Genomic DNA, 26823 nt, shown 5'->3' on the forward strand with positions numbered 1-26823 from the left:
GTTTAAAACCTTAATATACTCTAAACATTAAGGACACAAGCCAACCTGGTATACAGGTTAGGATTTGGACTTGATTAGCCCTGATTTCAAGTTTCAGCTCCACCACTTGTAAGCCCTGAGATATTGGCAAGTTATTTAACGGCTAAGCCTTTTTCTTCATTGATACCATGGAAGTAACAAAAGCATCTACCCAACAGTTGGGAAGATTAAAAGAATAATGAATAACCAAGCACTTAACACAGTACCTGGCACACAATAAGTACTTAATAAATGTTAACTTTATTATTATAAATTATTATTTATAATATTACTTCTTATTAAAATTAATCATTATTAATTTTACTGTCATTGTTGTTAAAAAAACTAAACCTGTTGTTGTCAAGGTGATTCTGACCCATAGCAGCCCTACAGGACAGAGTAGAACTGTCCCATAGGATTTCCAAGGAGTGGCTAGTGCATTTGAACTGCCTACCTGTTGTTTAGCAGTGGTATCACTTAACCACTGTGCCACCACGGGGCTGAGGTTATCAATTAGGCTCCAACTCACAGCGACCTCACGTATAACAGAATGAAATGTTGCCCTGACCTACACCATCCTCACAATCACTCCTATGTTTGAGCCCATTGTTGCAGCCATTGTGTCATTCCATCTCACTGAGGGTCTTCCTTTTTTGCTGACCCTCCACCTTACCAAGCATGACATCTTTCTTCAGGGATTGTTCCCTCTGGATGACATGTCCAAAGTAAGCGAGATGAAGTCTCATCATCTTTGCGTCTAAGGAGCATTCTAGCTGTACTTCCTCCAAGACAGTTTTGTTCTTTCTTCTGGCAGTCCATGATATATTCAGTATTCTTTGGCAACACCATAATTCAAATCCATCTGTTCCTCTTCGGTCATTCTTTTTCATTGTCCAGCTTTCACAGGCATATAAGGCAACTGAAGATATCATGGCATGGGTCAGGTGCACCTTAGTCCTGAAAGTGATGTCTTTGCTTTTTAACACTTTAAAGAGGTTTCTGGCAGAAGATTTCCCCAATGGAATATGTCATTTGATTTCTTGACCGCTATTTCCATGGGCACTGATTGGCAAACAATGGCCTGTGGGCTGGCCGTCTGAATTTTACAAAGTTTTACTGGAACACAGCCACACCCATTTGTTTACATACTGTCTCTGGCTGCTTTTGTGCAACAATGGCAGAGATGAGGCTGTAGAACCTACAAAGCTGAAAATATCTACTATTTGGGCCTTTACAGAAAAAGTTTGCCAGGCTGTTATCATCATCAAAGGAGTCAAGGCCATGGACAGTAATAACATTCCTACTATCCCTACTATACGGTCGCTATGAGTTCGAATCGACTCGATGGCACTGGGTTACTATCCCAGGTGGAGATGAAAACAGTTGACATGAAAACGAAATAAGATGAGCCGAAGTTGTCTTTTGGAAACCCTGGTGGTGCAGTAGTTAAGCGCTACAGCTGCTAACCAAAAGGTCAGCAGTTCGAATCTGCCAGGCACCTCTTGGAAACTCTACGGGGCAATTCTACTCTGTCCTATAGGGTTGTTATGAGTTGGAATTGACTCAACGGCAGTGGGTTTGGTTTTGGGTTTTTAAGTTGTCATTTAGAGCTGATAAAAACATTAGCAACTGTCACTTTCAGTTGGGTTTGGATCAGGAAATACCGAGACCCATGGAACAAGGGCTCCACTGCCAGAGTTAAATTGTTAATAAATTCCTCTAACTAGGTATTGTGTTTTATACTTCCAGCATTTCCCCTGCTCTTTAATTTCATTCTTTCCTTCAATAATGAAGGAATAATCTAAAAAGCCAATGAGTGTCCAAGTTAAATTTAAGATTTATTACCTCAGAATGCAGACTTCTAAATTTTGTCTTAATTGCTTATTATTACACCTTCTTTTTTTTTTTTTGCACTACTATTTCTAAAGTTTTCCAAACAGAAGTCTGTACCTGTCAAGCAGTAATTCCCCATTCCTCCTTCCCTGCAGCCCATGGTAACCACTCATCTACTTTCTGTCTCTGTTTTCTGGAATATTTGCCTACTCTACTATTTATCCTTTTATGTCTGGGTTTTTCACTTAGCATATTTTCAGTGTTGATCCATGTTTTTAGCATACATAAAAACTTCATTTTTCTTTAAGGCTGAATAATATTCCACTGTTGTCCTTGCTTATTCATTCGTTTGCTGATGGACATTTGGGTAGTTTCCACCTTTTGGCTATTGTGAATAGTGCTGCAACGAACAATATTATTTAAGCATCCGTTTGGGTTCCTGCTTTAAGTCATTTTGGGTACACATACCTAGAAGTAGAATTATTGGGTCATATGGAACTCTATGTTTAAAATTTGAGGAACCATCAAACTGTTTTCCACAGTGGCCACATCATTTTACATTCTCACCGGTAAAAGATGAGGGTTTAAATTCCTCCACCCGCTTCCCAATACTTTTTTTTTATCCTAGTGGGTATGAAATCGTATCTCATTGTGGTTTTGATTCGCATTTCCCTAATGACTACTGATGTTGAGCATCTTTTCCTGTGCTTATTGGGCCATTTGTAAATCTTCTTTGGTGAAATGCTGCCACGGATTGAATTATGTGCCACCAAAAATGCGTGTATCAACTTGGTTAGGCCATGATTCCCAGTACTGTGTGGTTGTCCTCCATTTTGTGACTGTTGTTTTATGTTAAGAGGATTAGGGTGGGATTGTAACACCACCCTTATTCAGGTCACCTCCCTGATCCAATGTGGAGAGAATTTCCCTGGGGTGTGGCCTCCACCACCTTTTAGAGATAAAAGGAAAGGGAAGCAAGCAGCAGAAAGTTGGCGACATCATACCACCAAGAGAGCGGCACCAGGAGCAGAGTGTATTCTTTGGACACAGGGCCCCTGCACCTTGAGAAGCTCCTTGACCAGGGGAAGATTGAGGACAAAGACCTTCCTCCAGAGCCGACAAAGAAAGCCTTCCCCTGGAGCCAATGCCCTGAATTTGGACTTACAACCTACCAGACTGTGAGAGAATAAACTTCTCTTTGTTAAAGCCATCCACTTGTATTTCTGTTACAGCAGCACAAGATAACTAAGACAAATGTCTATTTCAAGTTCTTTGCCCATTTTTTTAATTGCTGCTGAGCTGTAGAATTTCTTTATATATTCTGAATATTAAACCCTTATCAGATATGACTTCCAAATATGTTCTCCTATTCTCCAGGCTGTCTTTTCACTTTCTTAATAATGTCCTTTAATACACAAAAATTTTTAATTCTGACACAGTCCAACTTATCTATTATTTCCTTTGTTGTTCATGCTTTTGGTGCCATATCTAAGCATCCCCTGTAAAATACAAGGTCCTGAAGATTTACCCCTATGTTTTCTTCTTAGAGTTTTACAGCTTTAGTGCTTATATTTAGGTCCTTGATCCATTCTGAGTTGATTTTCATATACAGAGTTAGGTAGATATCTGGCTTTATTCTTTTGCATGTGGAAATCCAGTTGTCCAAGCCCCATTTCTTGAAGAGTCTATTCTTTTCTCATTGAATGAACTTGGCACCCTGTTGAAAATCAATTGGCTAGAGATACATGGGTTTGTTTCTGGACTCTTAATTCTATTCCATTGGTCTTTATGTCTATCCTTATACTGATACAACACTGTTTTGTTATCTGTAGCTTTGCAGTACATTTTGAAATTTGAAGTCCTCCTACTTTGATCCTTTCCAAAATGTTTTGGTCATTGCGGTCCCTTGCAATTCGATATGAATTTGAGGATCGGCTTTTCCGTTTCTGCCCCAAAAGGCTGCTGGGATTTTCATAGGGATTGCACTGAATCTGTATATTGCTTTAAGTAGTACTGACACCTTAATAATATTAAGTCTTCCTTGAGTCCTCATTAATTTCTTTCAGTAATGTTTTATAGTTTTCAGTATACAAGTTTTTTATCTCATTCTTTAAATTAATACCCATTTTAAGAAGAGCTGGTGTTAATTCTTTAAATGTTCGGCAGAATTCACCAATGAAGTCACCTGGCCCTGGACTTTACTGTGTTGGAAGGTTGCATCTTCATTTTTCTACTTTTTGATAATTTTAAAAATATTCAAATAACTGCAACATCTCCGGTGTGCAGAATGATGATGATGCAGTTGACACTGTACTCCTGGTGGCAGCTCAAAACATGTGCTCATTAGCTGTTGTATGAAAGTCCAAATTCAGTTCAGGAAAGAGTTCTGGGGTATCACTTTATGCTGTACATTAGAGAAGAGCCTATAATCTACTTGGAGACAACCCTTCAATAAATAAATACAGTCTTCCTTCCCTGCCTTTTACCAGGCCAGCAAAGCTGTATTTATGTAGTTGTTTCAAATATTCACAGCTAAACAGATTTAAAGAAAGTCAAACTGACATCAATGATTTGATCTGACAGATAATTTTAAGAAGTTAACGCTGTAAAATTATGCTTCTCCTGATTTTTAATATTAATTTTATCGGATCTTTGCTATGGAAGATTAATATGTTTTCTGGCTTAGTCTTCCTCTATGGATTAATCCTACACCTGTTACGCTGAAAAAATATGCAATGTGAAACTTAATCCTTCTATGCAACTGATGAAGCAAAGCAAAACTGCTTGTTTTTCATTAGCCAGTTCTCTCAATTTCTACTTTATATGGGCACATACCACCTAAAATTTGTATAAAGAATGAAAATGACACTTCATGATTATTATGCTCAATTTTTTAGCATACCATTAGCTTATTTATCCCCGTACCTTGGCCAACCACTTCTTACCTATTTTTTTATCCTTCTTGTTCATAACAAGTTGATGTAGACGTTCCTTTAGTTTATTATATTCACGTTCTTTTCTCTTCATATCATGATTATATTGAGTAGCTCGACTTGCAATGATATTTTGTAATTTTTGTACCTGAAAAAAGCATTTTCTATTAAATGGGTCCCTTTGGGGTTAATAAACCCACTTTGAAGTTTGCAGATTCAAAAAGTAAAGACGTTCTAGTATTTACCTCCCCATATATTAGGTTTGGAAACCCTGGTGGCATAGTAGTTAAGAGCTACGGCTGCTAATCAAAAGGTCTGTAGTTTAATCCACCAGGCGCTCCTTGGAAACTCTATGGGGCAGTTCTACTCTGTTCTATAGGGTCGTTATGAGTTGGAATTGACTCAACAGCAGTGGGTTTGTTTTTTTTTGTTTTACATATTAGGTTTAAAATTTCTAGGGTTATTCTTTCTTCTCATGAGCACTAGAAGTCACTTAAAAAAAAAAACACTAAAGGAATCACAAAGTTTGTATTTAATTCTGAAATTTATAGAGATGCTAACTTTCTAAAATATCTTCTATATGCTCTTTATCCTACATATAAACTTTGACAATTTAGAGACCATAAACTCTTACAGAGTTAATACAGAGGTACTGCAGTGGTTAAAGCTTCATATGAAACAAAGACAATTCACCAGATCAGTATTAGTGACATCCTTATACTACTGACTAGCAATCACTTTGTTTCTCTCAGTCTGGATCAAGGTGAATTAGCTAGTGGCACATGGCAGGAGGTCAAAAGGCTCATTTTTCTCTGATCAAAAACAGCTCTCAACTTCGAGTAAGTCCAAACAGCAAAAAGAAGCCAGTTAAAACATTTGCTGTTTGCCTCTATGTACCAGGCGCTGTAGTTCAATGTTTATATCTACTATAGCTTCTTAGGCATTCTAGTCTACATAGACTTTCTTAAGCTCTGCCAAAGATTAACATGATTAACTTAATCTCTGCCAAAGAGAACTGTATTCAATCACTTAAATACAGAGGGTCAGCAAAAAAGGGAAAGACCCTAAACAAGGTAGGCTGACACAGTGGCTGCAATAATGGGCTGAAAATAGCAACGATTGTGAGGATGGCACAGCTTCGGGCAGCGTTTTGTTCTGTTGTACATGGGGTTGCTATGAGTCGGAACCAACTCAACAGCACCTAACAAGTATATTTGATAGGCTGGGTCAAAATTTTCTGTGAAATAACTCAAAGAAATAATCTATGTAACTTTGTTAAGAAACTTAATTTATCCACTTACTAAATATATTACAAATAATCAAATACAGTAAAACAATCTAAATTATTAAAAGCATCCTTAAAGAGATATGCTACCCTAAAAGTCTTTAATTAGAGTAAAAGCAACTTATGTAACACTAAAGCACTATATTTTTACAGTTATCACAGGGTCAAAGATCATACTTCAGAGCAAAAAAAATAATCATAGTTTCCTCTTACATAAACTAATTTAAGATAAATTAGAGCAAAAGAGAAAGAAACCAAAGGCTCAAACTAGTCTATAGGATTAATAGCCCACATGAACTATGGCCTCATCTATCCTGACACCAGAAGAACTAGATGGTGCCCAGCTATCACTACCCACCGTTCTGACCAGAGGCAAAATAGATGGTCCTGAATCTAAGATACTCCATTGGTCTCACCCCTTCAGGAGCAAAGAAGAATGAAGAAAACTAAAGATACAAGGGAAGGATTAGCCCAAAGGACTAATAGACCATAACTACTACAGCCTCCACCTGACTGAGTCCAGCACAACTAAATGGTGCCCAGCTAGCACCACTGGCTGCTCTGACAGGGATCACAATAGAGGGTCCGGGACAGAGCTGGAGAATAATGCAGAACAAAATACTTACAAAAAAAGACCAGACTTACTGGCCTGACAGAGACTGGAGAAACCCTAAGAGTATGGCCCCAACACCCTTTTAGCTCAGTAATGAAGTCACTCCCAAGGTTGAGTCTTCAGCCAAACATTAGACAGGAGCCCACAAAACAAAATGAGACTAAAGGTGCACACTAGCCCAGGGGCAAGGACTAGAAGGCAGGAGGGGACAGGAAAGCTGGTAATAGGGAACCCAAGGTCGAGAAGGGAGAGTGCTGACATGTCGAGGTGTTTTTAACCAATGTCATAAAACAATATGCGTACTAGCTGTTAATGAGAAACTAGTTTGTTCTGTAAACCTTCATCTACAGTACAATAAAAAAAAGCCTTAAAAAAAAAAAAGACGATCCTGGACAAAATAGGAGAAAATGTAGAACAAAACTCCAATTCCTAAAGAAGGCCAGACTTACTGGACTGATGGAGACTAGAGGAACCCCCAAGACTATTTCCCTGTGAGATATCATTTAAACCTGGAACAAAAACCACTCCTGGAGGTCACCTTTCAGCCAAATAACAGATTGGCTCATAAATAATATCACCCATGAGTACTGTGCTCTTTAAATAATCCTCTGTATGAGACCAAACAGTCAACATATACCCTAAAGCAAAGATGAGAAGGTAAGGAGGGCAGGGAAGCTAGATTAATGAAAAAAGAACAAGCAGAATGGAAATAATGAGAATGCTGACACACTGGAAAATGTAACCAATGTCACTGAAAAATCTGTATAGAAATTGTTAAATGGGAATCTAATTTGCTGTGTAAACTTTTACCAAAAACATAATAAAAAATAAATTTAAATAATTTAAAATGTTATCAACTCTCTAGGCCTGTATACTAAGTAACCAACAAAGCAGAAATTAGAATTATGACATCTTTCACCCTGGAAATGAAATTTTTAATGTGCTTTTAGAAAAACAACTCATTTAGTCAAGTAACTGATTGACTGGATAAACAATGTCAATATTTAAAATAGTGCAAGAAGGGTCAGGCCAGGTGTTACGTACATGTATGGCAGAGAATAGAAGATCTACATTTAAATCAACCTGTACCCGAGAAAAAGTGGCAGGGAATGAGAGTCTAGAATGGAAGGTACAGGACACTGGTTGTTAAAAGCTACGAACTAATATACTAAGCTGAACGGTTCCACCTGGGATAAGGGGTGGGACTAGGAGGATTTCTAACCTCTTAGTTATATATGATACAATATTGTAGATAGAGACAGGCGCTTACCATACCCATTCAATGGAGGATGAATAAATGGTTCTGTCTTGTTTTCAAGTGAAGTGGCTCTTACGGTTTCCTCAGATTAAAAACAAAACGCACTTAAACTTGACCTACAATAACTGACAACTCACCTCATCCTTCTCATTTTTAAGGAGCTGATGCAAATTCCTGTTCTTGCACTGTAACTGTCTGTCTCTTTCCTGAAGTCCAATCATTTCCCTCCTGGAGGTTTCCAGCTGTTCCTAAAACATTCATACACAATCTTGATTAAAATTAACATAGGAGTCCAAGCAAATGAATTCTTGAAACATCAGTAAAAAGAAGTTATATATGTTAGCGTTATCTAAAAATGTTTATATTATTAATTGCCGACTAGTTGATTCTGACTTGAGGCAATCCCGTGTGCGCAGGGTAAAACCGCTCCACAGGGTTTTCAAGACTGTGATCTTTCAGAAGCAGATTGCCAGGCCTGCCTCTAGGTGGGTTTGAACCACCAACATTTCGGATAGTAGTTGAGCACTTAGCCATCTGCCCCGCCCAGGGGACTCTAAAAATAAGTTTTAGCTTCATACAAAATGTTTATTTAAAGCAATTATTATGAAGCTCAATACTAAACAGTTATAAAATTTATTTAAATTTAAATACCAAATTGTTGATTATATTACCACTTGAATAATACACAATGATAATATAAGTCCCTAGTATAATTTTGAAGGTCGCTCTCTCTCCTTCTCAAGTAAATACATAGTAATAATAAGAAAAGGAAAACAGAAAGTAGAAAAATAAGAAAGAAAGCATAGCAGAAGCCATCAACAAGTGTTCTGTATTTGAAGGTAGCCTAGCTGGTCAATGGCTCTATTTCTTCTGTTCAGAGAAACGAGCAAGTTTACTATAGCATTCTTCTGGTCATGGTCTCCTCTGGAGCCCCAGGACTTGTAAAAGTTATCCCAAATACTTTCATTATTGAGCTTGAGCTCCTTTGGCATCGATGACCTTAAGAATATATTTTTTTGGGAACTGACTGATGCAACCTCTCACAATAAGACTGTTTTAACTTAAGTATCTACTTTATTAAGATTGGGTGGGGTGGGGAAATTCTTATTCCTAATCTAACCTTCTACAGGTTCAGCAAGTCACTAAATAGTTCATAAAATCAATGTCTTCAATATAGATATCAGGAAGCAGGAAGTATGACTGATCTGTACAAATTAACCTAAGGTGACTTTGATTTACCAGTTGGAAAAACCCTGAAACTTAAGAAAATTACCCCTAAAGTTTGTTTGATAAAGTCACTGAAAATTTACAGAATCAAATTACTTAATGGCGCTCAAATGCAGACCAATGCACAATTTCTACCTTAAGTTTTGCATAGCAGCTCTGTAGATGGTCCATATCACTTCCCAGTTTCAGATTCTGTGTTTCTACATTTTCCTGAGCTAGAAGGTTCTTCCGTTGAAGTACAAGTAGTTCATTCATACAATTTAAAACAGCAACTATATTTAACTCTCTCTTTTCCTCTTTACCTTCGGATTCTTCATATAATGAAGGAAAACCAAAAGTAGTCAATTCCTGGTAGGAGAAAATGTTTTTCTAAAGTTGATTACTGAACAAAAAATAAAAACTATTAAGATAATTAAGAAAATAATAAATATCCCAAAGAACAAAGAGTTAAGCAAACTGGGCTCTTTTCGTCTCTTTCTGCAATCACCTGTGACCAGGATGGAGCAAAGCACTTAGGTTTCTGCATCAATAAGATGAGGGCTGGACTCTCAGTGAAGGAGCTGCTGGGGTGGGAGAGGCCAAGTAGCTCCAAACAAAAAAGTTGCCTTTCTAACTAGACTAGATCACCACCAAGTTTTTCTTCAAATCTAATAAAAGTCCCAGGCCAATATATCACAATATACTTGTGCTTAACAACTGTTTTTACATAACTATGATATATTCTATTATATAACATGATTTACTCTACTCCTTCTCACCAAAAAAAGTTACCTGATCAAGATATGAAATGCTTTGCTCAATATTCTCTTCTGTGCAGAAGGCACTAAAAAAACTGTGCACATTTTTTGATAAAGGTATTGAAGAACATAGCACTTGATGTGAGTATAAACTTGATGGAGACATCTTCGTTTCTGAGGTATATTGAGAGAGATTTTTGCTTTCTGAAAGAATCAGTAAAAGACATTTATATACATAATTTATAAAAATGCACACAAAGCCAGCATAATCCACATTACCAAAGACTTTGAATTATATATATATACACAAGTATTTTAAAATAAGGACAAAGATATTTTTATATGAAAATTATATACTTTCTTCCGAAAAGATATAACTATAAAGTGGTGTTCTTAGTAGCATGTTGTTATAAAATACTACCTCAACTTTCTTTCCAACAGTACTTTAGGTTTATAAGAATAAAAGACAAAAGCTAATCATCTATGCCACTTAAAGTTTGAGATTAAAGAAATCGGAGAAATGTATCAAAGTAGCCACTGAATGTATTTCAAATGCATTCAAATTCTCTCAAAAATAATACCATCAAATAACCTATTATTTTATTAATTATGGCACAATTTCTTAGCTATTATTGACAATAGCTGAAGATGAAAATCAGATATTTTACAACAATGTCTCTCTAGTAACATTTTTGGTATTTGTAATTATTTTATAGTTTAATTGGAAATTCATCTTCACATGACTGCTTTACTTTACAAGTATTTTAGATTCAGTTACCTGAAGACAGACCTGGATCTGTAACAGTCATCCAATCTCCCATAGCAAGGATACCTGAGGAACTAGTTCAGCAGTGAAGCATTTGGTTCAGCTGCTGTCACTCTTCTATGTAGGCATCTCCTTAAAAAGCAAATTATAGAATAATAGCATCTAACATAATTAAAAATATGAAAGCAAATATAGAACCAACGTGTGAAGTTAGCTGTATGTGCTTCCAAACTGAAAGATTTTAAAATATTTACCCTTATGCACAGATACAGAGATACAAGAGACCTCAATAATAGACACACACACAGATGATATCGAGATTAAACGCTTCCCAAGTTTTACTGAGGTATTCACATTACTTTATATACAAGGCACACTGTTTGACTCAATCAATATAAATCTAAGGTACAGCACTGTACTAAGTAATAAATATTTCTATAGTATATCCTTTAAAATAAAGTGCTATTCTTATTTATGTAGATGAGAAGATGAAAAGCCTCATCTTGGCTACCATTTCCATTTTTGTTTGTTTTTACTAACCATATTTGCAAAAAAATTTCCTTCAAATTACAATTCCTACCATTGGCATAGATGTAGGGAATTGTACTACCAGCAATTTGGCAATATATATCAAAAGCCTTAAAAATGAAATTCGTAAGTTTCCACTTCCAAAATTTTATCCTAATAAATTAATGATGTGTACAAAGATTCATCTACAAGTTGCTCCTTAAAACAGCAAAAAAGTGGACGTAACTTGTAAGTTCCACAGTAGGGGATTGGTTAAATAAATGATACATTTATACAGGAGAATACTGTGCAATCTTTAAACACAATTGTGCGAACTTGGGTGGCTAACAGGTACCTAAGAGGCCAAAATATAAACGAATGAAGTGGACTAAGACCTTTTTGGTCTATCATTTGTGTTTTCACTTTTCTAGAGACATACTAGAAGAGAGAAATATTTCTTCTACTTAAGAAAAACAATTCAAATGAAATTATAAATGGCAACTGGCAATTGATTTCAAGGTCAGGGAAAGGAGGAGGAGGGGTGAAGACTGCAGGCAAACCGGGAACACATGCCAACACATGGGACAGCTGCTTCTCGGCTGCAATAAACTGTAGCCAGAAGAGAAAGCAGGTCTGTGTTACAAGACTTTTTAACTTTTTAAGAGATGTTAGAATTCTGTGTTTTTATGTGAAGTCCCCCCATTTTTAAATGTCAGAAGCCAATGAAAAAAAATTTTTTAACATAAACTATGCAAGTTATCCTAGGGAGGGGAAGTGACTGAGGGTGATACAAGAGAGCCTTGTGGAGTGCTAGGAATGTTCTGGGACATGGGCATTCACCTAAGCACAATTCATCCAGTTGTGCACCTAAGATCTCCGGCTCTTGACTGTATGTAAATTATACCTCAAACAACAATAAATAAAATGTGTCTTTAGGCTAGATCTGGACTGTGGATCAAGAGTTCACAATCCCCGTTCTGGAGTATTTAAAATTGAGGGAAAATATTCACAATAGAATGTTAAAGTCAGATGAAAATTTTCACTCATTCAATTTTAACTGTGTTCCTACTATGTGCCAGGCACACTTTTCTAGGCACAAGGAAGGCGCCGCTCTCAAGAAAATCCTATTCTGGTGGGGGTAGAAACAGAAAACAAAGAAGTACGCAATAAATTAAGTTTAATTTACATAGTAAATAAAACATTTCGAGAGTGATGAAAGCTATAAAGAAAATAAAAAATCTGGGAGTGCTGGGTGGAGTGTCTATGTTAGTCAGAGAAGGCTACTGAGCTGAGACCTGAATGATAGTCAGCCACAAGGTGATCAAGGGACTAGAGTAGCCCAGGGAGAGACAACAAGTCCAAAGACCCAAAAATGGAAATGAACTTGGTTAAGTTTAAAAAACATAAAGAAGGCAGTGTGTCTGAAGTACAGCGAGCAAGGCTAGAGAGCAGGCATTTGGAATTTTCTCTAAATCGCAAGGAAAGGCTACTGAAGAATTTCAGCAAGAAAGCAACCTTCTCTCCGTTTCGCTTTTAAAAAGATCACTCTGGTTACTCTGTGAACAGACTGCAGGTGGGCAATAGCGGAGGCTGCAAGAAATCAGGCAGACGCTGCAGTGTCCAGGCAAGACGATCAGGCTTATACCACAGCCCTTGCAGTGCAAGCAGAGATAGGTGGATGAATTCTAGATTTATTCTGGGGACAGAAACTTTAGGATTCGCAGATGGATTGGAATGTGGGCCAAAGAGAAATTAAGAATGATTCACTGGTCATATAACAGCATACAATATAGAGTAATGTAGGTTATGTTATGCGTTGTATTACATGGTATGATGTTACACACATACACTTGACTATTTGGCATAAATGACAGAATCCTAAAATCTACAACAAAATGCACTGTCACTCTGAATAGCCTTTATACAGTGGACATGATTACCCATGACAAGTCATAGAAGGACAAACCTGATTTCACCAGCACTGTTTTGTTATTATAGCTCCATTAGAAGATGGAAGCAGAAAAAAAGCTAACAGTGATCACGGTTTGGTTCAAATAATGTGTAAAGCTCAAAACTGTTTCTCTATATAAAATTCTCCATATTGGTTAGGGCAGTAGTCCAAATTCCAAGATAGGTCAAATTCATGAATGAGTTTTATGAGCAAAACTTGAAGAATAAATAATTTAACACCTTGTAGAAGCCATTTCATTCATCTAAGATTACTGGGGAACAATCTTGAAATAAAGAAGGAAAAAAACCTGTAATATATAAATAAGAATTTTCTTTCTCCTTTTCTTAACATCATAGCGACGTCATTTTGTTTCCCCCAGTGGATAACATCTACATAGCCATCAAATAAGCGTCCTTGTTCCAAATATTTCCCAATGTAGATTCCAATCAATGAGTCTTTATAACAGAAATTCTAGTTGTGGTAAAATTACAATAATTTCAGTAAAAATGTTATCTTACTATTTTTAAAGAAATGCCTTGTCATCAATTTTATGCTGCTGAAGTATCAATGCCATATATTTCAGGCATAGTATGGGCAAGGGTACTCTGGTCTTGTGTAGATAAAATGATTATGTAAAGCTTGAGAATCATCTAGTAGTGTTTTCTAGGTTAGAATCTGGACAGAAAGTAGTGAGACACTTGAACTTAGTATACTTTCTGAAAGAAAACAAAGATCCTAAGTTTCATAAATCCATCATTCTTCACGTAAAAGCATTTTTTTCATACTTTTTTTTTTTTTCTATACAGGAAGGTAGGGCTTAGGAAGGTCAACCAGATTACTCAAGATCACAATCTGAATTGGTTGTCAAGTTGGAACACAAACCTCATGTCTTCAAAACACTGTGCTCTTTTCACCACATCATCATCTGCCTTTCAAAATTTTACACTCAAATTTGTATTTACAGCAGTTAAAAAACAGAATATTTAAAAAAAAAAAAAAGATTTTCATCAAGTTTCCTTTAAAGATTGAGTTTCCACAATTCACTTTAAATGATTCCATTAAGAATATGCAATTCTTAGTAGCCCCAATACATGGCATAAACAGTACACAAAACATTACTAACAATGCACAAACACGAGAAGAGAAACTAGGTAACTGGGAGCTCCTAAAAATCAAACACCTATGCTCATCCAAAGACTTCACCAAAAGAGTAAGAACATTACCTACAGACTGGGAAAAAGTTTTTAGCTATGACATTTCCAATGATCACCTGATCTCTAAAATCTACATGATGCTGCAAAAACTCAACTACACAAAGACAAACAACCCAATCAAAAAATGGGCAATGGATATGAACAGGCACTTCACTAAATAAGACATTCGGGTAGCTAACAGATACATGAGGAAATGCTCACAATCATTAGCCATTAGAGAAATCCAGGTCAAAACTACAATGAGATTCCATCTCACTCCAACAAGGCTGGCATTAATTCAAAAAAACAGAAAATAATAAATCTGGAGAGGCTGTGCAGAGACTAGAATACTTATACACTGCTGGTGGGAATGTAAAATGGTACACCACTTTGGAAATCGATTTGGCGCTTCCTTAAAAAGCTAGAAATAGAACTACCATATGATCCAGCAATCCCACTACTTGGAATATATCCTTGAGAAGTAAGAGCCTTTATATGAACAGATATATATACACCCAAGTTCGCTGTAATACCGTTTACAATGGCAAAAAGATGGAAGCAACCAAGGTGCACATCAAAGCATGAATGCATAAATTATGGTATATTCATACGATGGAATGCTACGAATCGATAAAGAACAATGATGAATCTGTGAAACATTTCATAACATGGAGGAATCTGGAAGGCATTATGCTGAGTGAAATTACTCAGTTGCAAAAGGACAAATATTGTATGGGACCATTATTATAAGAACTCAAGAAATAGTTTAAACAGAGAAGAAAATATTCTTTGATGGTTACGAGTGGAGAAGGAAGGACGGAGAGGGGTATTCACTATTTAGACAGCAGACAAGAACTATTTTTAGGTGAAGGGGAAAAACAACAAACAATACAGGAGAGGTCTGAAGTTCCCTGAATAAACTGAACACTTCAAAGGCCAGCATAGCAGGGGCAGGGGTTTGGGGACCATGGTTTCAGGGGACATCTAGGTCAATTCGCATAATAAAATCTATTAAGAAAACATTTTGCATCCCACTTTGGTGAGTGGCATCTGGGGTCTTAAACGCTACCAAGCGGCCAACTAAGACGCATCAATTGGTCTCAATCCACCTAGAACAGAGGAGAATGAAGAACTCCAGACACAAGGTAATTATGATCCCAAGAGAAAGAAATGGCCACACTAATCAGGGGCTATTATCAGCCTGAGACCAGAAGAATTAGATGGTGCCCAGCTACAACCGCTGACTGACCTGACAGGGAACACAACACAGAATCCCTGATACAGCAGGAGAGCAGTGGGATGCAGACCTCAAATTCTCATAAAAAGACCAGACTTAATGGTCTGACTGAGACTAGAAGGACCCTGGAGATCATGGTCTGGACCTTCTGTTAGCTGAATACTGGAACCATTCTCAAAGCCAACTCTTTAGACAGGGATTGGACTCAACAACAAGACAGAAAATGATACGGGTGAGGAGAGGGCTTCTTGGCTCAAGCAGACACATGAGAGACTATGTGGGCAGCTCTGGAGGCAAGAAGAGAAAGCAGAGGGGAAAAGAAGCTGGCTGAATGGACACAGGGAATACATGGTGGAGAGAAGGCGTGTGTTGTCTCATCAGGGGGTGAGCAACTACTAGTATATAGCAAGGTGTATATAAATTTTTGTATGACAAACTGACTTGATTTGTAAACTCTCACTTAAAGCATAATAAAAAAAGAATACGCAATTCTTAAAGGCACTTATCTCCTACTCAAATTAAGACACACCTGTAAAATTCTTCTTTGCTAGGCCACAAACAATAGCCTGTTTCTCATATATAAACGCTTTGCTTTCGAAAGGCATAAAAATTATTTATGAGATCAGTTCACAGCAAGTTTAATAAAGATAACCCATTTTACTATTTTCTATTCTAAATATTATTTAAGACAATTTAGACATTTTGCAAAAACATATGTGATTCAGGTTAATTACACCTGTTTTTTTATTTAAAAATTCTCTGGTGGACATCTAAGTCAATTGGCATAGTAAAATCTATCAAGAAAACATTCTGCATCCTACTTTGGAGAGTGGCATCTGGGGTCTTAAACGCTAGCAAGAAGCCATCTAAGAAGCATCAATTGATCTCAACGCACCTGGAGCAAAGGAGAATGAAGAACACCAAAGACACAAAGTAATTATGAGCCCAAAAGACAGAAAGGACCACATAAACCAGAGACTACATCAGCCTGAGACCAGAAGAACTAAATGGTGCCCAGCCACAACCGATGACTGCCCTGACAAGGAACACAACAGAGAACCCCTGAGGGAGCAGGAGAGCAGTGGGATGCAGGTCCCAAATTCTAGTAAAAAGACCAGACTTAATGGTCAGACCAGGAGTAGGATGACCCCGGAGGCCATGGTCCCCAGGCCTTCTGTTAGCCCAAGACAGGAACTATGCCCAAAGCCAACTGTTCAGACAGGGATTTGACTGGAATTTGGGATGGAAAATGATACTTGTGAAGAACGAGCTTCTTGGATCAAGTAGACATGAGACTACGTTGCCATCTCCTGTCTGGAGGGGAGATAAGAGGGCAGACGGGCCCAGAGGCTGCCCGAATGTATACGAGAAGATAATGTGGAGGGAAGGAGGTGTGCTGTCTCATTAGGGGGAGAGCAACTAGGAGCACAGAGCAAAGTATACATAAATTTTTGTATGAGAGACTGACTTGATTTGTAAACTTTCACTTAAAGCACAATAAAGATTAATTAAAAAAAAAAAAGTTCCCTGGCTAGTATATCTTCTTCCTTCAACCCCAAGGACTCAGGGGTTCTCAATATACATCAACCATATGTACAGCTTTGGAGTAACAGTCTCTAAGATGGCCTCCAATTATTCCCGCCTCCTGGTGTATGACAGAATACAGCAGAAGTGATGAGATTTCACTTCCAAAATTCTGTTATAAAAAGGCTGTGGCTTCTATCTTAGGGCTGTAATCTCTCACTCGCGTTCTTTCTCAGATCTCTTACACTGGCGAAAGCAATCTGCCATGTTGTGTGAAGCCCTATGAGAGGCCAATGCAGCAAGCAACTATTTCTGACCAACAGTCAGCGAGGACCTTACACCTGCCAAGAGTCATATGAGAGAGTCTGAAAGTTGATCATCCCCCAGTCAAGACTTGATATGACTGTAGCCCTAGCCAACACTTTGATGGCAGCCTTGTGAGAGACTGTGAGCCAGAGGCATCCAGATTCCTGACCCACAAAAATTGTAAGATAATAAATACTTGTCGTTTTGACATGATCTTATACACAGAAAACCCTAAGGAATCTTCAAGAAAATTACTGAAACTAATAGAAGAGTTCAGCAGAGTATTGGGATACAAGATAAACATACAAAAATCAGTTGGATTCCTCTACACCAACAAAAAGAACATCGAAGAGGAAATCAAAAAATCAATACCATTTACAGTAGCCCCCAAGAAGATAAAAAACTTAGGAATAAATCTTACCAGAGATGTAAAGGACTTATACAAAGAAAACTACAAAACACTTCTGCAAGAAACCAAAAGAGACCTACATAAGTGGAAAAACATACCTTGCTCATGGATAGGAAGACTTAACATTATAAAAATGTCTATTCTACCAAAAGCGATCTATACATTTAACGCATTTCCAATCTAAATTCCAAGGACATTCTTTAATGAGATGGAGAAACAAATCACCAATTTCATACGGAAGGGAAAGAGGCCTCGGATAAGTAAAGCATTACTGAAAAAGAAGAACAAAGTGGGAGGCCTTACTTTACCTGATTTTAGAACCATTTATAACACCACAGTACTCAAAAAAGCCTGGTACTAGTACAACAACAGATACATGGACCAATGGAACAGAATTGAGAATCCAGACATAAATCCATCCACATATAAGCAGTTGATATTTGACAAAGGCCCCAAAACAGTTAAATGGGGAAAAGACGGCCTTTTTAACAAATGGTGCTGGCATAACTGGATATCCATCTGCAAAAAAATGAAACAAGACCCATACCTCACTCCATGCACAAAAACTAGCTCAAAATGGATCAAAGACCTAAATATAAAATCTAAAATGATAAAGATCGTGGAAGAAAAAATAGGGACAATGTTAGGAGCCCTAATACATGGCATATACAGTATACAAAACATTACTAACAATGCAGAAGAAAAACTAGATAACTGGGAGCTCCTAAAAATCAAATACCTATGCTCATCCAAAGACTTCGCCAAAAGAGCAAAAACATTACTGGGAAAAAGTTTTCAGCTATGACATTTCTGATCAGCACCTAATCTCTAAAATCTACATGATAGTACAAAAATTCAACTGCAAAAGACAAATAACCCAATTAAAAAATGGGCAAAACATATGAATAGATACTTCACTAAAGAAGACATTCAGGTAGCTAACAGATACATGAGGAAGTGCTCACAATCATTAGCCATTAGAGAAATCCAGGTCAAAACTACAATGAGATTTCATCTCACTTCAACAAGGCTGGCATTAATCCAAAAAACACAAAACAATAAATGCTGGAGAGGCTGTGGAGAGACTGGAACACTTATACACTGCTGGTGGGAATGTAAAATGGTACAACCACTTTGGAAATTGATTTGCCGCTTCCTTAAAAAGCTAGAAATAGAACTACCATACAATCCAGCAATCCCACTCCTTAGAACACGTCCTAGAGAAATAAGAGCCTTTACATGAACAGATATATGCACACCCATATGCATATAGCACTGTTTACAATTGCAAAAAGATGGAAGCAACCAAACTGCCTATCAACGGATGAATGGATAAATAAATTATGGTATATTCACACAATGGAATACTACACAGCAATAAAGAACGGTGATGAAATCTGTGAAACATTTCATAACATGGAGGAACCTGGAAGGCATTATGCTGACTGAAATTAGTCAGATGCAAAAGGACAAATATTGTGTAAGACCACGATTATAAGAACTTGAGAAATAGTTTAAACTGAGAAGAAAATATTCTTTGATGGTTACCAGAGGGGGAAGGGAGGGAGGGTAGGAGAGGAGTATTCACTAATTAGACAGTAGATAAGAACTACTTTAGGTAACAAGAAAGACAACACACAATACAGGGGAGGTCAGCACAATTGGACTAAACCAAAAGCAAAGAAGTTTCCAGAAGAAACTGAATGCTTCGAAGGCCAGCATAGCAGGGGCGGAGCTTTGGGGACCATGGTTTCAGGGGACATCTAAGTCAACTGGCATAATAAAATCTATTAAGAAAACATACTGCATCCCACCTTGGAATGAGGCATCTGGGGTCTTAAACGGTAGCAAGCAGCCACCTAAGATGCATCAATTGCTCTCAACCCACCTGGATCAAAGGAGAATGAAGAACACCAAGGACACAAGGTAATTATGAGCCCAAGAGACAGAAAGGGCCACATAAACCAGAAACTACATCAGCCTGAGACCAGAAGAGCTAGATGGTACCCAGCTACAATCAGTGACTACCCTGACAGGGAACAAAACAGAGAACCCCTGATGGAGCAGGAGAGTAGTGGGATGCAGACCCCAAATTCTTATAAAAAGACCAGGCTTAACGGTCTAAGACTAGAAGGACCCTGGTGGTCATGGCCCCCAGACCTTCTGTTGGCCCAGGACAGGAACCATTCCCAAAACCAACTCTTCAGACAGGGATTGGACTGGACAATGGGTTGGAGAGGGATGCTGGTGAGGAGTGAGCTTCTTGGATCAGGTGGACACTTGAGACTATGTGGGCATCTCCTCCCTGGAGGGGAGATGAGAGGGCAGAGGGGGTTAGAAGCTGGCGAAATGGACACGAAAAGAGAAAGAGGAGGGAGGGATCAGGCTGTCTCGGGGGAGAGCAATTGGGAGTATGTAGCAAGGTGTATATGGGCTTTTGTGTGAGAGACTGACTTGATTTGTAAACTTTCACTTAAAGCACAATAAAAATAAAAAAAACAAATACTTGTTTTAAGCTGCTAAATTTGGGGGTAATCTGTTGTGTGGCAACAGATAAAGAAGTGTTTATATATATACACATCATACACATACATACGTGTGTGTATACATATAGATACGAATGTATATAAAAATCTGAGTCCCTTCTAAAACTTCCTGACTCCATAATTTACATGCGTCCTGCTGAAACACAGCTAAAAGTGATACCATACCCTATAAATGCAACTAATCAGATTTATCACAACGATACCATTCAGTACTACAATAAATCACTACGTGTTATTACAGGTGGATGCCTTCCCCACTAGTCTATGAACTCCCAGAGGATAGGGAACATATTTATCTTTGTAATTCAAATGTTCCTGAAACACAGCATGTACTCAGTAAATGTTTATAAAATAAACTGAGTCCCACATATGGCACACTCACTTCAGTCTCTGTGCTGTCTTCTTTCATCTACCTCAAAACACCGTCGCAAAGTACAGCTCAACTACCATCATCCCCTCCACCAAAAACCAAACCAACCCCACTGCTGTCGAGTCGATTCCAACTCATAGTGACTCTAGAGGACAGAGAAAAACTGCCCCATAGCATTTCCAAGGAGCGCCTGGTGGATTTGAACTGCCGACCTCTTGGTTAGCAGCTGTAGTACTTGAGGACTACGCCACCAGGGTTTCCCCCCTCCACAAAGCCTTCTTCAAATACTCCTGCCCACGATACTCTGTTCTCTTAAGCTCTCCATATACTTACTAGTTTGTTTCATCTTCCCCAGCTAGACTCTTAAGTACCAGGCATCTTACATTTCCGTATTCCCTCCATTAAGAGGATAATCAATGAGTGCTCAGAAAATTGATGATATATTCATTCAAGCAGCAATGGAAAAAGATGTAAAGGACATGAGTCATTCCTTCAGACACGTTATTACTAGATTCTTGACTCTCTTATCCTCTTCATCCCCCCTCCCCCGCCCCAGATCTTTCCTCACACATCTACCAAGTGAAGAGCTCAGGAGAAACATAAGTAAGATCTTGATTACAAGAGTTCCTTCACACAGTACAAGTAGTCCTTGGCTTACAATGTGAAGTATTTGAGTTATGACGAGTTGCACTTATGACTATCTGTTTTTTTTGTTTTTTCATCATATCATTAGTAATACATGCTACATACAATGTTGCAGTGTATAATCTGTTGATTCATCACTCTCACGTGAACACCCAAAGACAAAGACTGGATTTATAAAGACACTGATAACAAAAGGCAATAATAATGGGGGAAAAAAGAGGTATTCTACTCACATCAGAACTGACTTTTATGACTGAGTCGTAGGAACGGTACCCCATCGTAAGTCGGAGACTACCTGTACACAAGTTTAAGTGTTCTTTTAAAGTTCACTTGAAATCCAAACTTGAGAAAGCAATTGCCTACCTAATCAGAATTCTAAAATAAACTTCAATCAAGTGTCAGAAAACAATACCTTTTCATTATACAGGAACTTAGTAGCATCATACCATCTGGGCTTCTAAATATTGCACAGGATTTTCAACAAATAGCTAACTAAACTATCTGCTATAATTTCAGAAAGTCAGTTACAAAACTGTTGGGTTAAAAAATCAAAATTGTTAAAACCAAGTCCTAAACATTAGCCCTATCTTATACAGATTTAGTTATAAAACTTAAGAGCTCAATTATTAGCATACTTTAAACAGACGTTATTACTCACAAAATCTAAACATATTATGATTATTTAAAACATTAACACAATTTACCGTAATTTTGTTCCAAAGGAGGCTACAGCTTTGAATTCCATTACAAATACTTCTGTTACCCTAAATAAAACAGTGTGAAAATGAGTACGAAAACACTAAAATCAACCTCTAAGAAAATCTACTTTTTATGAATTTAAAATATAAATGAAGAGACAGAGCAAGATGGAGAAGTAAGCAGACGCTCCTATCTACTCCCCCAGCAACTAACTCACTGAACAACAGATAAACACAGACAGAGATCTAGGAATTCCAGACAGCAGCTGAAGAACTGCAGAATCAGGGTAAGCCCAGAAGTGGGGAAGAGGAAGAACACAGTCAGCACAGAAACAGAGATCCTACCCACTAACGCTGAACCACTCACTCAGAGCAGCCATTTTGGGACGGGACTGGGTAATATCCCAAACAGGGAAAACAGAAAAGGAGTTTATCTGATGACGCTCTAGCTGGATTTTTTTTAAGGCAATTCAAATTGGTCGTGGGAGTTCATGGGCTCTGCCAAGTGGGAGGTGTTCAAAGAAGACTGTAATGCTATATTAGAGTACTGCTGAACCTTGCTGAGGCCCGAAATGAATGGCACTAGCACCAGAAAGAGCTGCAAGAGCAGCAGGGTAAGGGTAACAATCCAGACTGACAAGCACACTGGAAACTGACCCCAGCGGGTCAGTGCTGGTGGAGGGTGTACTTGAATAGGGATGCCAGTGAGGGAAAGACAAAAAGAGGCCTTCACCGTTGCCATATTTAAGTCATTTCCCATAACTCACATCGGCGAACCCAATGCATCCAGCAAACCCCACATCCCGTGCATGTGTATTGAATTCCAGAGATCAAGCATCCAGGTCTCCTGAAACACCACCAGGAAAAAAAAAAAAAAAACTAAGGATAAGACAGTTAGCTAGTGGTTCTCAGTAGATAATAACAAATCTGCTGCCAGTAAGTCATTCTAATAGCTATCCTGTGGGACTGAGATGAGTTTCCTCATGGAGTTTCCGGACCTGTGACTTTTGGAGGGGACGGTCTGCCGCATCTTTCTCCCATGGAGTCGCTGGTGGGTATGGGCCCTGGCCCTTCGGCTTGCAGTAGGACCACCAAGGCATGCAAGCAGAAAATTTTCCCACAATAAACAGAATAGAAATTTTAAAGAAAAGATAACAAAACGGCTCTAGTTCAGCAAAAGCTAGTAAAACATACCAATCACAAGAGAAGAAGGAACAATCAAAAGGAAAGCATGAAGGAGAGGCAATCTCTCCTATGGAGGCCAATATAATGCAAAAAATTGGTACTTGTCAGACTATGGTGCTAAATATGTTTAAAGAAAGCAAAAAACACAGAAAACTAGTGGAGTTCAGGAAGGAAATGGAGGAACAAAATGAGAGAATTAACAAGGAAACTGAAAACAAACAAAAAACCCACAGAGAACTACTAAACCTGAAGAATACAACATCTGAATTAGAAAATGAGAAACACTCAACAACAGAGTCAGAGAGAAGATAGAATAAGTGAACTAGAAGATAAAATAACTAAATTTATCAAGTCTCAAGAGAAACAAGAGAAAAGAACAAAGAAAAGCAAACAAACCCAAAAGGAATTGTGGGATTCAATTTAGAAATCTAACATGAGAATTATCGGAATCACAGAGCACCATGACAACAATAGAGGCACAGAAAGAATTTTCCAAGAGATAATCAGAGAGAATTTCCCAGACCTCACGAGAGAATCAAGCCTGAAATTCAAGCAGCTACATGAACCCCAATCAGAAGAGACACAAAAAGATTAAGTCAGCAACATATCCTAATAAAATTCCTGAATATCAAAGGAGAGAATTCTGAAAGCAGCCAGAAAAAAACGTAATTTAACATACTGCAGATCTTTCATAAGACTCAGTGTGGATTTCTCCCTAGAAACTCTTGAGGCCAGAAGACAATGGAGCAACATATATAAAATACTGAACCAAAACAATTGCCAACCAAGAATACTTTATTACCCAGCAAAGATGTCATTCAAAAATGAGGGTATAATCAAGACATTTCCAAACAAACAGAAGCTCTGGGAATTTGCTGCTACCAGACCAGCTTTGCAAGTATTAGTCAAGGGAGTACTCCAAATGGTAAGGGAAGAGCATTAAGAATTAAGTACAAACTAAACCTCTCGAATATAGGTTGTTTACTGATATTAATGGAGACACACCATCAGAACTGAGGGTAGAGACGAATGTGTCAGGAATAGATGTATTAAGTTAAAGCTGTATGTTAACAGCTATTCTTATGCTACATGTTCTAGTGATTTAAAATCATGTAATGTAACATAAGTGGTATAAGAACTCACCAAGAAGAAACATTCAGAAGAAAAGAAAGTTAACAACGCTCATCACAAGAAAGTACCCAAATACAAACAGAAACATCAATTTGATATAAACAAGTATAATAACAAGCATTTATCAGTAACAAAGAAGACATGAAATACTCAAAAAACAAAGAACAAAACGAGTGAGGCAGACACTTTTTGGTAATAACCTTAAATGTAAATGGTCTAAATGATCTATCCTTTTGCTGTCTACAAGAAATATACCTTAGACAAAAGGACACACACAGACTGAAATAAAAGGAGAAGAATATTCCATGCAACCAGTAAACAAAACTGAGCAGTGGTGGCCACACTGATATAAGATAAAATAGACTCTAAATCAAAATCAGTTACAAGAGATAAAGACATCACATAATAATAAAAGGGTCAATTCAACAAGACATAACAATTATAAATATATATGCACCTAACAGCAATGCACCGAAATACATGAAATAAATGCTAACTAACATGAAAGGAGAAATAGATAACTCCACAATATTAGTAAGGGACTTCAACACACCACTTTCTATTACAGACAGAACATCTAAAAAGAAAATCACAAAAGATTGAGAATTTAATAAAACCAGAAGCCAATCAGACCCAACAGACACATATAGAACACTCCACCCAACAGCAGAACGATACACATTCTTCTCCCCCATACATGATCATTTTCCAGAAGAGACCATACGCTAGGTCACAACACAAGTCTCAACAAATTAAGAAAGACTGAAATCATACAGAGCATCTTCTCAGGCCATTAACAGTAGAAATCAACAACAGGTTAAATAAGGAAAAAATAAACACATGGAAACTAAATAAATAAATAATACACTACTTAAAATCTATTGGGTCATAGAAGAAATCAAAGATGAAATTAAAAAATTTCTAGAATTAAACAAAAATGAAAACAACATATTAAAACCTATGAGACAAAGCAAAAGCAGTACTCAGAGGGAAATTTTTAGCAATCAATAACTACATTAAAAGAGAAGATCCAAAATCATTACCTTAAACCAACAACTTGAACAAATAGAAAAGGAAGAAACCAAAAAGCAACAAGAAAAAAAAGAAATAATACAGATCAGGGCAGAAACAAATGAAACTGAAAATAGAAAAACAGACTAAGAAAGACCTACAAAAATGGAAAAACATCCTGTACTCATGGATTGGAAGGCTTAATATAGGGAAAATGTCCATTCTACCTAATATGATCTACAGATATGATGCAATCCCAATACAAATCACATTATTTATTGAAATGGAAAAACTAGTGACCAATCTCATACAGGAGGGAAAGAAACCTCGAACAGCCAAAGCGATATGAAGAAAAAGAACAAAGTAAGAGGCCTCACACTTCCTGACATCAAAACATACTATACAGCCACTGTAACTGAAACAACCTGGAACTGGTTCATCGACAGACACACACACCAATGGAATACAACTGAGAACTCAGAACTCAAACATCTACGGACAACTGATTTTCGACAAAGGGTCAAAGTCCATTCAGTGGGGCAGAGGCAGTGTCTTTAAATGGTGCTGGCGAAACTGGGTATCCACCCGCAGAAAACTGAAACGGGACCCATACGTCACACCAATCAAAAAAAGTAACTCAAAATTTATCAAAGACCTAAACTTTAAACCTAAAACCATAAAATTCCCGGGAGAAAACTATGGGACCTAATCTTTTATAAAAATAGGATAACAAATATTACAACAAATACATGAATAGAAGAAGACAAAATAGATAAATGGAACCTCATAAAAATTAAAAACTTCTGCTCATCAAAAGACATTATTAAAAGTCTAAAAAGAGAACCTACAGACTGGGAAATAATTTTCAGAAATGACATAACAGATAAGGGTCTAAGCACCAAAATTTATAGAAAACTTCAACAACAACAAAAAGACAACCCAATTGTAAAATTGGCAAACGATATGAACAGAAGCTTCACCACTGATTCCCAAGCATCCAACAAACACAACAACAAAAAGACAATCCATTTGTAAAATGGGCAAACAATATGAACAGAAGCTTCACCACTGATCCCCAAGCATCCAACAAACACATGAAAAGATGCTCATGATCATTAGCCATTACAGAGATACAAATCAAAACTACAATAAAATGGTAACTTTGGTGAAGGGTAAGACAGTACACAGTGCTGGGGAAACCAGCACAATTTGACCAAGGCGAGATCATGGAAGCTCTACAGACACATCCAAACTCCCTAAGGGACTGAATTACTGGGCTGAGGGCTAGAGACCATGGTCTTGGGGAACATGTAGCTGAATTGGTATAACATAGTTTATAAAGAAAATGTTCTATATCCTACTTTGGTGAGTAGTGTCTGGGGCCTTAAAACCTTCTGAGTGGCCGTCTAAGACACTCCACTAGTCTTATCCCATCTGGAG

General features: G+C 37.6%; 1 protein-coding gene across 10 annotated transcripts in view; it reads right to left on the reverse strand.

Annotated features, from left to right (window-relative positions):
• The window catches only part of SSX2IP (SSX family member 2 interacting protein), a 63488-nt gene that overhangs the window by 17145 nt on the left and 19520 nt on the right, over window positions 1-26823 (reverse strand). For 9 of the 10 annotated variants that reach the window (XM_049879641.1, XM_049879637.1, XM_049879639.1 and 6 more), the window contains 5 exons: window positions 10683-10802; window positions 9939-10108; window positions 9303-9515; window positions 8078-8188; window positions 4797-4932 (listed from right to left, as the gene is read on the reverse strand). In XM_049879641.1, coding sequence (XP_049735598.1) covers window positions 4797-4932; window positions 8078-8188; window positions 9303-9515; window positions 9939-10108; window positions 10683-10725 — 673 coding nt within the window. In that variant the 5' untranslated portion in view covers window positions 10726-10802. The remainder of the gene's footprint in view (window positions 1-4796; window positions 4933-8077; window positions 8189-9302; window positions 9516-9938; window positions 10109-10682; window positions 10803-26823) is intronic. The other variant, XM_049879644.1, reaches the window with a different exon arrangement.

The sequence above is a fragment of the Elephas maximus genome, chromosome 3 (genome assembly GCF_024166365.1).
Source record: "Elephas maximus indicus isolate mEleMax1 chromosome 3, mEleMax1 primary haplotype, whole genome shotgun sequence".
Lineage (NCBI taxonomy): Eukaryota > Metazoa > Chordata > Mammalia > Proboscidea > Elephantidae > Elephas > Elephas maximus.